At 42.1% G+C, this 17492-nt stretch overlaps 3 protein-coding genes across 9 annotated transcripts in view; 2 read left to right on the top strand and 1 right to left on the bottom strand.

The window, feature by feature from the left end:
- dtn (transmembrane protein 132C dtn) overlaps positions 1-12152 on the top strand; it is an 81058-nt gene extending 68906 nt beyond the window's left edge. For 3 of the 4 annotated variants that reach the window (XM_069124678.1, XM_069124675.1, XM_069124677.1), the window contains 6 exons: positions 2413-2556; positions 2628-3461; positions 3740-4178; positions 4896-5332; positions 6006-6286; positions 6385-12152. In XM_069124678.1, coding sequence (XP_068980779.1) covers positions 2413-2556; positions 2628-3461; positions 3740-4178; positions 4896-5332; positions 6006-6286; positions 6385-7063 — 2814 coding nt within the window. In that variant the 3' untranslated portion in view covers positions 7064-12152. The remainder of the gene's footprint in view (positions 1-2412; positions 2557-2627; positions 3462-3739; positions 4179-4895; positions 5333-6005; positions 6287-6384) is intronic. The other variant, XM_069124676.1, reaches the window with a different exon arrangement.
- Atf-2 (Activating transcription factor-2) lies at positions 12090-17492 on the top strand. 4 transcript variants are annotated; one of them, XM_069124682.1, is made up of 7 exons: positions 12090-12227; positions 15038-15131; positions 15222-15364; positions 15421-15746; positions 15827-16043; positions 16129-16465; positions 16540-17492. In XM_069124682.1, exons 2-7 carry the CDS (start codon positions 15086-15088, stop codon positions 16941-16943), a joined length of 1473 nt encoding a protein of 490 aa, XP_068980783.1. In that variant the 5' UTR covers positions 12090-12227; positions 15038-15085; the 3' UTR covers positions 16944-17492. The 4 variants fall into 4 exon arrangements, with proteins under 4 accessions (XP_068980783.1, XP_068980782.1, XP_068980781.1 ...); XM_069124681.1 differs by having other exon boundaries at positions 15219-15364; XM_069124680.1 differs by lacking the exon at positions 12090-12227 and adding an exon at positions 14149-14881.
- On the bottom strand, positions 12419-13897 carry LOC138185611 (large ribosomal subunit protein uL16m). Its single transcript, XM_069124683.1, has 6 exons — positions 13521-13897; positions 13385-13453; positions 13145-13302; positions 12939-13070; positions 12772-12882; positions 12419-12681 (listed from the first exon to the last, which is right to left on the bottom strand). The coding sequence occupies exons 1-6, from the start codon at positions 13558-13560 to the stop codon at positions 12466-12468; spliced, it is 726 nt and encodes a 241-aa protein (XP_068980784.1). The 5' UTR covers positions 13561-13897; the 3' UTR covers positions 12419-12465.

Genomic DNA, 17492 nt, shown 5'->3' with positions numbered 1-17492 from the left:
CGCCGGCGAAGTAAGGTTTCGATGCCGTTGCGAACAATAAGTCGCAAGAAATGACATCAGTCTCGTTACTTTTCTAACACAGCACGTATTTCGCCGGGTGACAAAGAGAACGAAACGACAGTCGCGAAATTTAGTTTCTTGCGCCGAGAGAACGTCTCGAAGTTAGTATCTGGGTATTGTCGTGATATAGTCTGAGACTATGTCGTTGATAAACTAATAATGGCACGCGGGTAGATTTCCTCTTGGCAAAAAGACACCGCCATTAACTCGCAGCTCTCCGGCCAAAAGGTTTAGCGATGTAGTTTTTCCTCGAGATAAAACAGGGCACGTCCGTGTCCCCGACTGGTTTTTATCATCGGCCTCCTGATGATACGACATTCGGAGAAATTTATTCGATTTATTCTCGGTTCTTTGACCGAGATTTTGGAAGCTTGGCGTACCGAGGTTAATTGATTTCGGTGTTAGTTCCTTTAACTTCGCCGCGTTTCGGCATCGATCCGCAACTCGCGAATTAAACGACGTGAAATCGGTCAGTTTCGAAAAGGGGGTAGAGGGCGGGGGGGCGGGAGCGCGCTGTGTACACGACAATCAGCAGGAGATTCGTGCACGAGCTGCCTAATTGATTAATTAGTTCGTTAATTCGCTTACATATTCCTTTGAAAGGCTGGCAGAAGGGGCAAGTTGTCGGAAGCTTCTTGATTATCCGTACTCTAATTGCTCGTTGCCTCCGCCAGGCGGAAGGAGGGGAAGTTTTTAATTAAAAGAGACACCCTCGTCGTCTGTTCGCACTCGGCAAAGCTCTGCCGGTCCGGCTTAACTCTATGCAGCATCTATGCCGCGGCTGCTTTTCGCGTAGCTGGCCAAACGCGAATCCCCACGCTCGTTTAATCAACGAAAAGAAAATATTTTGGCGGAAGGCTGACGACGGTACGGCAGCCGAGCCAGGCGTATAAATATTTAGGCCACGAGGATAAGAAATGCAGCCTGGTTATCCAGGAATAGTAGCTCGCTTCGTGCCCTTTGACGTGGTGCAGTACCTTGATAATGCATAACTAAATCTTGTACACGGCCGAACAGCAGAACGGAGCTAAGTAGATCAGAGATTCCTGATAAAGTTCGGTAGTTCGAAGCCGACCAACTACTCGACTTGGTAGAGAAGAGGTTACGCAGAGTTGGCGGAGTTCCTTGCAACTTTGGCTCTCCGTGACCGGATAGCTGCGTTGCGCTCGATGTTTGTTTTAAACGCAGTTCCTGCTTCTACGTGCAGTCACGGATTTCTAAAAGCAGCTTCCCTAACGACGGTTCAATGAGATTTTGGCCGGAACAAAAGGGGCGGCTCTGCTGGAATTCGATCGCCCAAATGCTTTTGTTATCGAGACGATCGCTAAAATACCGTAACTGGCACTCTCACCCTATCTCGAACGACCGTAGCAAACTCGCCGATGCGAAGGACGAAAATAAATCCCGTGGGTGTTATCCGGACGAATTTTCCAGCGAGAAAATTCTCCTACGTTAAATGGAGGATTCGTGCAAGCAGGAAAAGCGCCCATATGCTTCCAAGTCTCGATTCGAAGTCGCGTGAATCGAAAGAATATCGATGACCGGAGGGAACACTTTAGAAGAGAAAGTCCGATGAGCCTGTGCTATTCGGAATGCACTGAATGGCAGGTTTTTTGCGCTCGCCTAAGATCGAGCTTATCGATGCCAACCAGGGGCGCGGGTTCAAAGATATATATACATATATATATATACATATATATATGTATGTAGGTGGCATGAACGCACACGTAGAACCGGAGACAAGCGGGTGTAGGTGGACGGATAGAGAGCCGCTCGGGGTCAGAGATTTAAATTCCCTCGCTGCAATATCCGAGTCGTTTGATGTTCCTTCCAAAGGGCAGACTGTACGGAAGCCAACTTGGAAATGGCTTCTCGTGCACCAGGCTGCTCTCGTCTCTCGTCCTGCCGTCCCCTTTCCCACTGAATGGCCGTTCTAAAGTACACACACCGCCAAGGAATATGATGTACAGCCAACACGTAGAATAACTTCCATAACGATACGAGTACACCTCTGTGTACGTGTGCGTACGTGTGTGCGCGTGTGCGTGTATACCTGTGATACAGGCGCGTGTATACATATGAAATGGTCGAGCGACGCTGACGGACTCGTCTAGGCCATCGAGGAGACCCTTTAAAAGCTTTTCCCTCGACTGCAGACCGCGACCATCCGCGAAACTTTTCTGACAGCCCCGCTTGGGAGCAAACAAAAGCGTGCAACGAACAAGGGACGATCGCCGTTCGCTAATACGACCGAGCGACTTTCCTAAATGGAGTTGGAGAACGCTTTAACAAGATCCCCGAGGAGTCATAGAGGCAAAGGCGATGCTTTAATCGAGTTCATTTTCGTCGTAGAACTGGGAGGTGATGAACACCGCGGTGTTGACGGGTCGCCAAGTGTCCCAGGGGATGAAGGTCTTCATCGTAAGCCAGGCCGGAACCGTCGCCGACGTTACGCTGCAATCCTCCTGTCACTCGGAGGACGAGAGTGTGCTTAAGGTACGCGGCTTTCCGTTTCCAGCTTTACGAGAAGAATCGTTTCTGACAAGGTGTTACGTGTTGTGTTACAGGTATCATCTTCTTGTAGCAGCGTGTACGTGGACGGCACGGAGATACGTGGCTCCAGCAACGCGTCAGTTCTCGTTAAGTACGGTACTTACACAGGGCTGGCTAAATTCACAGTTTGGATGCCGGAATTCCCTTTGGAGATGACCGTGGCGGACACCAGATTAAGTCAGATTAAAGGCTGGAAAGTTCCCGAAGAACACGCTGTAGGGGCGAAAAGCAAGCGTAGTCTGAACTCCACCAATTCACGTTTCAACGAATCCAGCTCGAAAACCAAAAAGAGAAGCGCCGCGGAGTTGGAGGACACTTCGATGGACATCGAAGACGCGGATGTGATTTTGGAAGAAGACGAGCAGGAAGAAAGATTTCGAGGAACCGATAACGGATGGGATACGATCAATTCTATAGATAGAGGACCTTCTACCAATTGCAGACTACGATTCCAGCAGAGTCCTATCGAAGTACACGCGAGATTCCTGGCTACCGACCACGATTCAGGAAGAGTCTCTTACTTCGTGAATCGTCGTACCTGGCTACGAGTGACAGATCTGGTGAACGGAATGCTTCGAGTTTCTGATCCCAGGATCGCTGACCTGTTACAAGGGAGAATCGTTCAAGGTCGTGGAGTGGGTAGAACGGAGGTGCAGGTCCTTTCGCCGATTACGAGCAAAGTAATCGGCGCGAAGGAAGTGCGAGTGGTTAACGACCGTGTGGCGGTCACCAGGTTGTCAGTTAGAGTGGTGTCTGGATTACAACTCACTATTAGTCCGGACACTGCTATAGAAAATGGATATGTCGCGGAGACGTCGGTGACGAGGAAGCTGACCGCTCAGTATCAGGTGAGGTACATGTTTCTCTTGTCAGCGTAAAATATCTATCGAGTATGAGATCTAGCTGCGAGGAAGAAACGATCGAATTTCAATAAGGAAATTTATTATTTTCCTTGTTAGGGATTTCTATTTCGTTATGTTAGGAAGATCTATTTCGTTCGCTAAATATTAGAACTAACATTTATGATTTGAATATTTTCTTGCATTTATTTGAAAACAAACCTTGCTTCGGATATTTTTACGCGGCAATCGGATTATAATCTTTCGCATTTCTGCATCGAACATAGGAGGGACTGCTGGATATAGACGTGGAATTTTCTGACGGTACGAGAACACCGCTGAGAGAAATCGCTGTGAACGACTACCACTTGTTAGTGGAGAGTCTAGACCCGGAAGTGGTGGCATTCGCTCCGATGGTCGCTTCTCATCATCCTCGAGTGATTGCGGTCGGCGAAGGGAGAGGCGATTTGTTACGAGTCAGTCTTCAATTGGCCGACGCCTGTCGTCTAACCGGCAGGAGGTCTGGAAAAGGATCTCAAAGAGCGACCGCGGCAGCCCTTGCCAGCGCTTCCGCCAACGTTGAGGTGGACTTTGCCTCGAGCGATCTTCCCAATCGACCCGAGTTCGTACAGAATGACGGAGGTGGAACGGTTGGCTCTCATCATCACAGAGAAAGGAAGACCAGCAGGGGAGAGATGGCTCCTGATTTGCACGACATTCTCATCGGTAAATAGATCCAGTTCTCCTTCGTCGCACTCTCTCGCACTCTTTTTCTTTTCGATGAATGCCACTGTATATTTTGGTAGCGCTTTACGTCCTCTTACTTCCATCGATTTCTATCTCCGCCAATCTCGAAACTTAGCCTAAATCGTGTGATTTGTTTTATTATTGGTCGTCCAATAAGTCCGTGTCGCGTTATTAAAACAACCGAAACGACGAATCTTATGAAATTTAGATCAAAGCTAGTAGCTGAGAGGAGAAGATCAGCGAATAATAAGTATTTTGATTTCTAGATAAATGATAACTATCGTAACGACCAAATAACCAAAAAGAATAAACTGTTCGGACTTATCGGACGAATCGCGTAACAGCTTCTTTCGCTTTCCATCACCTTCCGTTTCTTCGTTTGAATCTCCGTTGCTCGTCACTTCGCCATCGCTTCAAATCTTCTCCATCGCTCGATCCTCTATCGCTTAACGAACTGACGGGTCCAGTGAGCGTGCGTACGAGTAATATGCGAGAATTCTTCGACCTGTCAGCTTCGACACGCTCTCTCTTTCTCTCTGTTCGTGCATGACGCGAAGCATCGATGTCGCTTTTCTGCAGGCAGCTGGTCGCGCGGGAGGATACGCAGCTAGCCGGGAGCTGCCTCGTTCTCTACTTCCAGTACTCGTTTCTCACTCTTCTCCTCTCTCTTCCTGTCTCTTTGTTTTTTGTGCAAAGGGCTACCGCTGAAAGACGAGAACGGGCACGAGCACGAGCACAAGCACGAGCACGAACCTTTGGTGCAGGCACGGCAGCACCGCACGGCTATAGCTAATGGCATGTCTTCAGGAGGAATGGGCGGTGTTGGGATACGGCATCACGGAGTAAAGCGTGTGAGCCCACTCGAGATCGGAATGTACGTCCTTCTGGGAGCCTTCTGTTTCGCCATCATCGTCTTCCTCGTCTCCTGCATGGTCTACGCGAACAAGTTCAAACTACAGCCGCCGGATTCTACGATATCCGGGTCAGTGCTTCCGGTACTGTCAGGAGCCAGAGCAGCCGCCAACCAGCTGGCATCGGGAAGAAGACTTCCCAGAGAGTCTACCATGAACGCACACGATTGGGTCTGGCTGGGCAGAGCCACTCTCGAGAGAGCCGCTTCCGGACCGCAACAGGTATCAATGCTACATTTTGACGAGTCTGAAGGTCGTCCACTATGCGATATCATAACGCGTGAACGACGTCGAATCAACTTGCACGTATTCGCAACTATCGCTTATTCGATGCAACAACGATCTTAAATTATTTACACGTCGATACTATTTGCCAGTTAAAGCTGTCGAGTTTGAAGGCTGAATTTCATGCGTTACACAGGCATTTAATTAAAGGGAATATTTGGATTAAATAAACAAATATTTAATTCCAATTTTTTCAGTAGATTTAACTGATATCTATGTGAAATGAAAAATGCTGTTTTACATGGAAAATTGAAACTCACAACGTTTTTCCAATAATTGGACGTGTGTAATGATTATAAGTAACTTTACAGGCAGTCAATGAAAATAATAATATGGCAGGCACGATAAATAAGAGCGGATATTTTTGATGATTCACAAGAAGAACCAAACTTCCTGGAAAGGATCCTTCTTATTACCTGTAGGGTCGGGAATAAAGAGACAGAATAGAACGCCTACTCGTGAACTATTTATAACACACTCGCTGCCAGTAACAGCAAGATAACGACGTTATCGTTCGTGCGCTGTGCTGTTATTCGGGCCACGATCTTTAAGCCCCTAATTTTTTCAGCTTCAGAAGCGAATCGAACTAAATCGACAATTTATGTTTCAGGTAAGAGTGACTAGTAACCCCCTAGCTGGTGAAAACGAGGGAGAAGCGAGTGAATTGGCAACTTGTTTCGACAATCCAAACCACATCGAGCTACCTTCGGCGGGACAGCGTAGCAATGGATCAGGGCCGATAGATACCACGACTTATTGCAAGAGGGACAAACTCCCACGAAACAGTTTCGCGACGAAGCCCGTAACGAAATCACCTACGGTGGTATCAGGAACTACAATCGCTACTTCGGCATCTATATCTACGTCCACCGTGGCTTCTGCACGAAACGAGTAATTGTTTTATTTTATTTTATAGGAGAGCAGAAGGATTAGAATCCAAATGCTTACTGTCGCTCTAAATATAAAGTAACTCGTTTATCTTAACGTAGCAACGATGACGTCCCACCACCCTTACCACCGCACGGAATCCCCGTAACCTCGGCGATGGTTTCAACGACTGCAGCTGTTCCCGTCGGCGCAACGATCAACAACAACAACAACAACAACGAGGACTACAAACCTCCCGTACCACCACACAGAAACACAGGAGTGATCGTACGACTACCGGAAACACCTAGGAAACATCGTCACAGAGCTTCGAGTAGCAGCGCGGGCGCTCATCATGGGAACAATCAGCGGCACAGCAAGCAGATTCACCATATCAAGCCACACGGTAAAGCTAGAGTAGGTAGTCCGAAAGAGAACGACGCGGAGGAAGAGGAGTTTGTGGAGCTAGTGACTCACGATGACAACAGGCATTCGAAGGACGCGAGAGCCAGAGAAGTGAAGAGGGCGACGATCGTCGGTAATCCAATGTTCTCGTCGTTCTCGACGAACGCGATCGCCTCGTCCATGAACGTGTCCAGCCCGACCGTGGCCTCATCGTCCTCGTCACCGCCTAACTCGTCGCCGTCCTCTACCGCTTCCTCTTCCTCGTCCTCTTCTTCGTCGTCCGCGTCTTCGTCCCACGAGCAAGAGGAATCGGTGGCGTTGGACGACCTGAACCTGGGCATGGACTACAACCAGATCATGCAGTACTTCGAAAACTTAAAAGAGTCGAACGCCTAGGTGATGGCGTTCGGCCTTGAAGAAGGCCGAGTAGTCAAGGTCGATACGAAACCCCGGAACCCTCGTTGAGACTAAACGGCATAGCCGGATAAGCTCGGCCACGTTCTCCGCTTCCTCTTTCGCCGCGTAGCACGTTCGCAATGGAGAACCAAAAGGGCCGAGCTCGCGCCGTTCGAACGACGCTCCGGACGTTTCGTATTGTAGGCTATAATCTAGTCAGCTTCCTAGCAGCACATCAAGAGTATCGCGCAAACGCATGGACACGAAACACGTTATACAGACATACATACACAGATACATATGAGTAAAGGGAGAAAAAGATAGACGCGAGAGAAGCAGGTGCAAGCTGTAAGAGGCGCGCGTATTTCCAACGCGAATTATCGCGAATCGTACAATACGCGCGACTTCTGCTTGTAAAACAGTGTACGCAAGGAATGATACACACGCGAGAGCATTCATATATATATATATACACACACACACATATACACACACGCAGAGGCTTTAAAGATGCGATCGCCGGTGGCCGGGGTGGAGTAGGTAGATCGCGCGCTCGATTCGACCAGCTTTTCCTTCTCTCTCCTCGACGATCAATCGACCGCCGATCCTCGCTTCCGCCTCCGTGCACTATCGATCTCTCGCTCAAGCCCTTCCCTCACGCCAATCGAACAAACCTCTTTCCCTCGTTCCTGCCACGCGACAGGGCATTCACCAAAAAGTGGCCGGACAAAAACCGACTCTTTTGTCTCGAAATCGATCCTCGGCTTCGATAGCGACGTTCAAACCGCACGAATGCCTCGTCTTTTTTAGTCGTCTTTCCATACCTTTTGTGTTCATCCGTGCTCTATCTATCGTCGGTTCCTAACGATAAAGATAAAGCTTCTCCTCGTGTTTTTCCCTCAAGGTTTTTCTGCTATTTTACCCGTTTTATTTCCAAGTATTCGCTAGCGCTCGAGTCTTCCCGACCGTAAATTCCAGTCGTGGGCCGAGATCGATATCGGAATGAACGATCGTCGGGCACAGGGCCATTTACTCTTTTTCCAATCTACATCGGGGGAAACGTAATATTTATTCGATCGTCCGTACGTCATAATGTTTGTAAATTTTGCTTTGTAAGACTGTGTACATATATATATTATATATATATATATATATCGCGACCTAGCGCATGTTAATTATAAACTGTAACAGATTACGAAGTTACATTTGTATGGCAAACTCCATAGAGCAAACTAACTCGCATATCTAATCGCTCGACGGAGCCGAGCGAAAACGCGAGCACGGGCCGCGTGCACCTTTCTACCTATCGGCGTTTCCCGTCTATTCTAATCCTGCTCGTTTTGTACGGACCTTACCGAATCGCTCTTCACGCGAATCACCTATTTGCCATTCGTACTTTAACCTGTAATTTTCCACACATACACACACACACACGCACGCACACGTACACATACACATACGCGCACGCATATATAGACTTATCTAAAAGCTATGGAAAAATCAGAGTTTCGTCCAACGATGAAACAACGTATTCTGAAACTCCCTTAACTTGTTAACCGGAGAGTTCGAGTAGACTCAATTTTCTGGAATGTAACGATCTTTCGATTTATAAATATTCTATCTTTTAATGCGTCGTATCGTTTCTGCTAAAAATAAGTTACGTCACATTTATATTCGAAGATTACATGGGAAAAACACGATGAGTCCATTCCTGCTGATAAGTTCCATTTTTTTCGATTGCTAAACAGAAATACTTTAATTAACGCGACACAATCGGAAGGGGGAGTCGCGTTGCAAAGCCAACGGCGCAATTAATTAATTACGACAGTCAATGGCTATCAGTGTTTCACTTGTTTCGCTCGTTGAAACTTTTCCGAAAATATCGCGAATCTTTCCGCGTTGTTGAAGCAAGAACGAGATCGCTATATATAAATGCAAACACGCGTAACGCGGTTAAACAGAATTAATTTCCATGAAATGACCTGCTTAACAAGTTAAGGAAAGCCGAGCCGTGTAGATTATTAGAAGATTTGCGAGCTGCGAAGTGGGAAACGCTAATCTCCTAGACGAGCTCGCACCGGCCCGAGACGCTGCTCCGGTATCGCTTTTAATTACCATTCAACCCATCGATTGGATTCCGCAATTGTCCTCGTACGTGCCACCGATCGCGAGTGCTCGTTTTAAACGCGTCGCGAGTCAAGGCACGTGCTTCCCCGCGTGAATGCGAGCGTAATCGCATCTGTGCCATCGTTAGTTACATCGTAGAGACGCGTCCTCGTCCATGTTCGTCTATACATATACAAATACACGTTTACACCCAGAGAGAAAGAGAGACTGGAATGGAACGAATCTGTATGAGAGAATATGAATGAATGGATTAGAGAGATATGCAAATGCAAAATACACGCACACCTTATAGCCTTCGTTCTTCCGCACTGATTTCATTTCCACTTGCGAATCCAATCGCACGCCTCATTCTTCCCTGCGATCGTCAAAGATCATCTAACAGGCAAACCCATGTTCGAGACTAATCATTTATTACTCTTATCAAGGTTGATAGTAATGGATACTTAAGAAAGGAAGAATTTTCGTGAAATGATTTTCCTTGAAAAATACGATAGAATTCGTCAGCTATTCGTTCGTACATAAAAAAAATAAATGAACTTAGTAGATATCTAACTAAGCTAACCGCTGTTATACGAACGTATATTCTTATAACGAATGTGCAATTATTCGCTTGTATCACGAATAAATTCTATATGAAGACTACCGAGTCTTTTATAGGAGAACACTGTCAAAGTTCGATAGCTTGATAACAATATAGGAAACAATTTTCCTTAACGTGGGTTGCCTGTATGTAAAAGATTATCGAGTTAAACGAAACGATTAAATCTTAAGGCGAACAGCCAAGGCGCGCAGGAATCGCAGCAATCCGATCTTATAAACCAACGCTCTATCTTATATAGGCATTTAAGGACTACGTGTCTAAGTATGTATGTATCTGTAAGTTGTGTGTTAGCATGTCAAGCGTGGGATATAGTGATGTAATGCCGATGAACACAATGAAAAAAAGAGAAAAGACGCTCGAGTCGGCGTTCAAAAGCGTGGAGGCGCGTCGACGTGGGCCACGCACGTTAACCCTTTGCGATCTTACGTCGACTAAATAAGAGAATTATTTTATTAATCGTATTCTCGTTAAGGCCTCTACATTTCTTAATCGATCGTGAATAACGTTTATTTAATTAACTTTCGATTTCTACTAACATTCCTTCGCCTTCTTTCTTTTTTTTTTTTTTAATTCGTACATCGTGTCGTGAACGAATGTCCTTACCTTTAAAGATAACTGCAAAGGGTTAAAAGGTGCTGCAGACAACGTAAGATACCCCGCCGAGAATCTAGTCTTATAGCGTAACTAATGCATTAATTAATAAATACTAATGAACGCGAAGCGCGATCTACGTTGCCTTTCGCCTGACTTAAACGTACCCTCGAATCGTCTGGCGGGTTGAAGTGGCGTTGTTATCGCAGCTCTGCCCGCGGCCATCCTTTCCTTTTCCTTCGAGGAGCATCGAGAGACGACTCTTCGTTTCCGAGATAGCGAGTCGTTAAAACGAATCAATCATATCGAGTACCGTGAGTGAGAGACGCGCTAATTACAATTACTTAAACGTATGCCAGGGAATCTCGTCCTTCGGACGAGACGAGAAAGGAAAAATGGACGAAAACATCCCCGTAGGACGAGGAATCCCCCCGCGCAGAGCCGGAAACAAATAGTATTTACGATAGAAAATAGTGGAGAGCTTGCGAAGCTGTTTCACGCGAAACGAACGCTGTTGAATGTTTCGCTTGCCGCGATGTTACAGAGAAAAAAGAAAAAAGAAAAAGAAAAAAAGGAAGAAGCGAAACCGCCCCCCATTCGCCGTTATAAACACTATCAACGTACAAACGATCTTACAGTTACTATTTTTTACTTAGAATACTATTTCCTCCAGCTCTGGCCACGGCCAAAACATTGTATATATATATACGCATTTCCTTGTTTTCTCGTTCAAAAGTCAGAAAAATGTAAACTCGCGTAAGAGAAACTGTGTGACGTTCCTCGGCTCGCTTTTGGTAACTTTATCCGTTCGTTCGACCATTTTCGAACGCCTTTCGTGATCGTTTTGCGATTATAGAATGGTGAAAGTGAAGCTTAAAGCACGATGCAACTCATAACGCCGAATTTTATAATATACGATACTATCTCCAGGAGCTTTGTTTGGCGCAAACGAAATCCGCACGTCCTAGAGGCGGAAGCATTCTCACACAGGGGGCACCCTGTTTAAGTCGAAACTGCCGGTCTCTCTTTTCTCCTTTTTTTTATTTTTGATAAGTTCCCACCGATCAGGGAGGATTATATTATAAATATATAAATATATATATATATACATATATTGTAATAGAATATCGTCGCAATGCTGACTCTGCATTCACACACATTCCTCAGACACGATGTCGCTGTATCTACGTTAAGTGTGATAAATGCGGATAAAATAGATAAACGATTGACGTTTATCGACGTCGACGGCAATGACGGCGACGGCGACGGCGACAAAACACGACGAGGACGGCGATGACGACCGCGTCCACGACGACGATGGCAATAATCGACGATGCTCTCGCGAATCACTATCCTCTCGCTATACACATATCTATTTATCGTTCTTCTAGCTGGCACGGATTTATCGTAAAATCCGTTACCAAGATCATTCACTTTGTACTTATCGATTAGTATGTATATTTATTGTATTATGAAAATGATTATCTTTAATCTATCACGATCATAATCATCGTTGCTGTTATTGTTATTGTTATTGAGATTGTTGTTGTTGCTGCTGCTATTGTTATCGCTGTTTTCGCCGCGTTTCGCCCTGTCGTTTGGGGTTGCCGTCGTGGTGGACGTCGCCATCGCCATCGGCATCGGCGTAACCGATACGCTAATTAAACAATAAGATACGACTATCGCCTACTCAATGTACAATATGTAGTATTTACCTGTTGTTACCACCAAACCGTCATCAAAGATATATAAAATATTGTAATTGTAACACATCGGTATTGCTCGAATTCTACTTCAATCCTATCCATCGTTAACGAATACACATATTAATTCTAGTTACACAAGGTAAGTAATGGCGCGTTACACGTTGAAAATGGATTCTTAGAATTACACTAATAAACTATACTAATTCTAATTTAATAATTTCTATACTAATTTCTTTTTTAATAATTTCTATACTAATAAAGATTGGCTATAATATAATGATTAGAAAAAAAGATAAACAAACAGAAGAAGATACAAAAATTAAACAGACATTTGAGTATTTTGAGCAGTGTATATTTACAGCTATATACATCTTAAATTAAAGATACTCGTTGAACCATCGCTTGTCATATTTTGAGATCCATTTATGACAACCAAGCATATTATTCTGAATGATATATTTCCAAGTCCATGGGTTTAGATTTTCTTCTTTCATTTTTTCCTTGCTCTCTGCCATTTTGTCCATAATTTCTTGACTAACTGCCATAGCAGTACATGGCAATCTTCTCGCAATATTTTTTAAAACGCGTTTAACCTAAAAAGGTTATTTGTAATATTGCGTGCTATGTCAAAATATTAATGATCGATAACAGGTCGAAAGATTACAATAAAATATTGTCAATACCTCAAAATATTCAATCTCTCCTCCAACTTCTATAATAACTTGTCCTGCTTTTACTGGAGTAGCATAATGATCTATACTTCCTTTACCAGCACCCATCCGTACTCCATGGCCCTATATTAGGTATAAGTTAAAATTAGCATCTTCAAATGTTATTTCATATCCATTACCTTCTTAGTAATAGGTTGCCAAGGAGCAGGAACTCTCCAAATTGCAAATACTTTATTGTAATCTACATTTCTCAAAATTATCATACGGATCATTTCAAAATTGTTATGTTTCAATCTGCCACCACCTGTTGCCTGAAAAAAATTCACATCTTTATGTTTAATTAAACGCATATACAGTCTTTCAATTTTACTGTTTATTCCTTTACTATTATGCCATATTGTTTGTGTAAAAGGGTATTATGATATTCTTCGGGACCTCGCATTAGCCTTAATCTTTTTTGCGTTTTAAAAAAGCCTATTTGAGGTGGATACTGAGGTACTTTTGGCATAACTTTGAGCTTGTTACGAGCAGGAAATTCAACATCTATGAAGAATAATTATTTGTTAATAATATGCATACACATATTTTTTGTTCTATTTTATAGCAAATTAATAATTTCAAATACCACTAAAGTCAGTTGGTACTGAACAAGATTTTACTCCGGCTGCTGGTACCGACTTAAACACACAATGTGCTATAAAATAATGCAAATTAGTAAAAACGAAATATTTTAGGAAGGAAATAATTGTAGTAAAACTTACGTGACAGCAATAATGTTGAGATTTTCCTACACACTTGCATCTTCACAACGGTTATATAGGCCTTACTCCGTTAAAAAATATTTGATCGTATTTGCTTTAAAAAATGTTATGTTCTAAATTTTTTAACCTCGAACTTCTTTCTGATTTTAAATATTGCCTCAGTATTTAAAAAATAGCACCTCCGTTTAAAATTCTAATATATTTGGTATCGTAATATTTCCAGTTTGTTTAACACGTTTCTTTTACATTGTATTTTTCATTCATAACATTGTTAAATGTAGATACATAACCACAACACAGCATGATAGTTAACTAAAAAAGATCACCAACCTATGCACCACAAATAACACTAGACTCACTTTGGAACCACAAAGAAATCAAACGTGATTTAAAAGTAATCATAGAAATATAAAGATCATAGACAAAGATAGAGTACGCAAGTCATATGTTATCGTGTAAGTGAATACGAACGGCGATGGAAAGAGAAAACGACAATGTTTGAGAATGGTGGATGCTGCAAGGATTTTCAACAATTAAACGCTCTGTTCATTTACAAAATAAGATTGATTTATTGACTGCAATTTGCAAACTTACGATAATCGTACAATTTTACAATGAGTTTATGATTCTCTGTATAGTAATTTACGTAAGTGCGTAATTTTATCAGAATTTGACTCCGTTGCTTGATGGAGCTAAACAACTCTGCTCTTGTAAAACTGGCGATCAAAATGTCATTCGTTTTCAAATCGTCATTAAGCGTCTACTTTCCGTAGACCCGGTACGCACGTCTATTTCCACCCTTCTTGTGTATTCGCATGTTACTTCCACTAAAATCATCGGAGAAAAAAATGTGTGTATAGTTTGATCGAAAATCACCGTTTAACCCAAGAGACGGTAATACGTGGAGAGTACTTTTAGTTGAATTCCTCTCATGCCATTAGCAACCTCCCTATTCGTCTCTGCAAGCAAGTAGTAAAATGTCCCTAGATACAAATTATGCAACCTACCATCTGCCGCTCTATCTTTTTATAATGAAAGACTGTTCATCTAACGTTGAAACAGCTGATATGAGTCGTTGTGTCAAAACATTTTTGGAAACTGTGTGTATTGTTCTTTTCCACGTATTTGGTTCTGAATGACTTGGAAAGTATAAAAGAACCAACACTAAGCAAAAATATGTATGATCTATATAAAAGTGTCCAAAAGAATGGTGCCTTCTGGCGAATCGTGCCGTGTCACAACCTTCTAGGCTTCATTTTTTTGTTATATCGTACCACCTGTGAACCGTTGTCATAAAATAGTGATTAATAATGGCACACAATGAAAAAATTTTTGCTTGCTCCTCATCCGGTTGCAATATGGTAATAAAGATATTTATATACTTATGTTAAAAGTAGTAAGCATTTTGTCTTGATATATTTCATTATAAATTTGTAATTCTTCCTTGTATTAAAAGAAGAACAAGAATTTCTGATTGCTTGAATATATCATTTAATCATATTCCACTTATTCTACAGAGTTTTGCAAACGAGGACCAGTTATCAGTTCATAAGAAGAAACATGATATGATGTTAAATCTTGGAAATAGTTCCAAGAATGGCAGTTTTGTTGGTAGGTTGCAATTGAAATAAGTTTAATCATTGAATTATATTTCAAACATAGAGACAAGTAAATAAGAGATGTCTACATATTTTGCAGCAGATCAAACACCAACGCCAACACGGTTCATTCGAAACTGTGAGGAAGTTGGCCTATTCCAAGATTTACAAAATGTAAATCCTTTCGAAGAAACTTTTAGGAGGGCAGTGGAGTCTGGGAACACTGGCACACTGGCAGTACCAGAGGTAAATCATGAAATTAAAATAAATTTCAATATCTCATATTACAAATATGTATCTAGGCTGGAATTACGGATGATACTTTGCATACACCGCACATATTTCCTCACATAGCCGACGTGCTGTCTACTAGCAGTCAAATGTTGTCAGAAAATTCTGTGCAGGAATGTGGAAGCATCTCGATCACTGAAAAAAGCACAGAGGAAAAAACTACCATTCATACTGAAGTTTGCAGTACAGTAAAACTCACTGAAACGGATGAACAGAACTTAATGAAGGAAAAGTTAACCATTGAACGAAATGTGACCTTAACAGAGAATGTTATCGATCAAGTTACGCAAACGCCAATAATGCCGAAAGTTTTACAAGAACAACCTAGTCCACAATTGTGAGTAATTTTTAAATCTCTTTTTCATCAAAAATTTAAATGTTCTTGCACAAATGAATAAAGAATATATTCTTGTAAAGATTGATTAACGGCGAGGAGGTGCAACTACTACTAAAAACGGCAGATGGAAAATTAATGCAACTCTCAGCAATTCCAGTTTGCGATTCTGTTGGTACAACAAACGTGCAGTCATTGAAGCAACAAACGGTTGTCATAAAGACGGAACCACTTTTGCAATGTAATACGAGATTGGAGTCCAAGAATCCAACGGTTTCTGCACTATCTTTAGCAAAAATGGTATTTTAATATATTTAGGATATACTTCAATAAAATATTTTAGTTATCTCGCTTTTGGAAAATAATATTTTTCGTATAATTATAGAAATTAAAACAAACACTAACGAAAAGTTCACAAAATCTAAAACCGAATAGCAATTTCTCAAAAGATGAGTTAAATAATTCAAAAAAGAATAGAAATAAAACAGTAGAAGATCAATTGAAAAAGAAAGAAATTCTCGAACGTAATCGTGCTAGCGCGATGAGGGCAAGAGCTAAAAGAAAAGCGTGGATACAGCAGCTGGAAAGGACGGTTACCAATGTGAATGAGACCAACGTGGCTCTAAAAATGGAAATAAAAGTTTTACGAACGGAGGTTGCTAAATTAAAAACGCTTCTATTGGCTCACAAAGACTGTCCAATTACAAAGGCGATGCAGAAAGGTAATAGAATAATATGAAAATAATTACTCACTATTTGTTTTATTCTTTATTTTATCTTTTCATGTTATTTACAGGAAATGGTATAATACTTGGTCCAAAAATAATATCCGTAAATTCTGATACTATAACAAGCCCAGTTCCAGTAGCATCTGCGATAAAAAGGACGACCTTCTCTTCCATGGAAGTGCCTATTACACCGAAGAAAAAATTATCTCTGGCAGTCTCGAAAAACCCTATAATATTTCCAAAAGTAGATTGCAATACAAATTTATCAATTCCTAATGCTACGTTAATAAAAACAGTACCTACTTTAAAAATTATGGGTGTCGGTCAACTATTAACAGAAAAGGAAGAAACGAAGCAAATTTTTATTGTACAAAATCCTATGAAGAAAGTGGAGAATCCTACTAGGCAAATAATTCAAATTAACCCTAATTACGAGATTGATCAGAGCGCGTCAAAGACTAATGAACCGTGAATGTAATTTATCGGACACTTCAAAATTTTGCTCAAAGGTATAAAAGACAAGTATCGTAAATAGTCGTTAAACAATTTCAGTTACACTAATTCTTCGTGAGGAATTGGCGTAGAATTACGAGCATGTCGTAATTCGTAATTAGGTTACGACTGTTTCAAATTTCGCGCGTTGCGGTTGACAGGAGTTCGGTGGGTTTCATACTACAAGGCGTAACGATTCTCTTTTATTCACGCTATGTGTTCGAACTCATTTAGGTTTGAATCAGCAAACAAGAGAGGAGAGAACAGAGGTGCTGCATTAATACTATTGTTTCATAATAGGTACGGCAAGAGTATCATCCCGGAAATTTTCAATTTTCACACAGTGCCTGTCGCGTGTATATCTGCGGGTGCGTCTGTGAAAGAAATCATACAAATATTTATCTATTATAATAAATAGAGTATTTTTTCTGGTAATGTTTTTTATCCACTTTGTTTTACCTGGTTCCATCATTCTAGAAAAATATATTAATTAATGAGTATTTTATTGAATAAATTTTACAAACATTTA

This window comes from Bombus flavifrons, chromosome 12, assembly GCF_040668555.2.
Source record: "Bombus flavifrons isolate JBK064 chromosome 12, iyBomFlav1_principal, whole genome shotgun sequence".
NCBI lineage: Eukaryota > Metazoa > Arthropoda > Insecta > Hymenoptera > Apidae > Bombus > Bombus flavifrons.
This window is presented reverse-complemented; position numbering and strand designations above follow the sequence as displayed.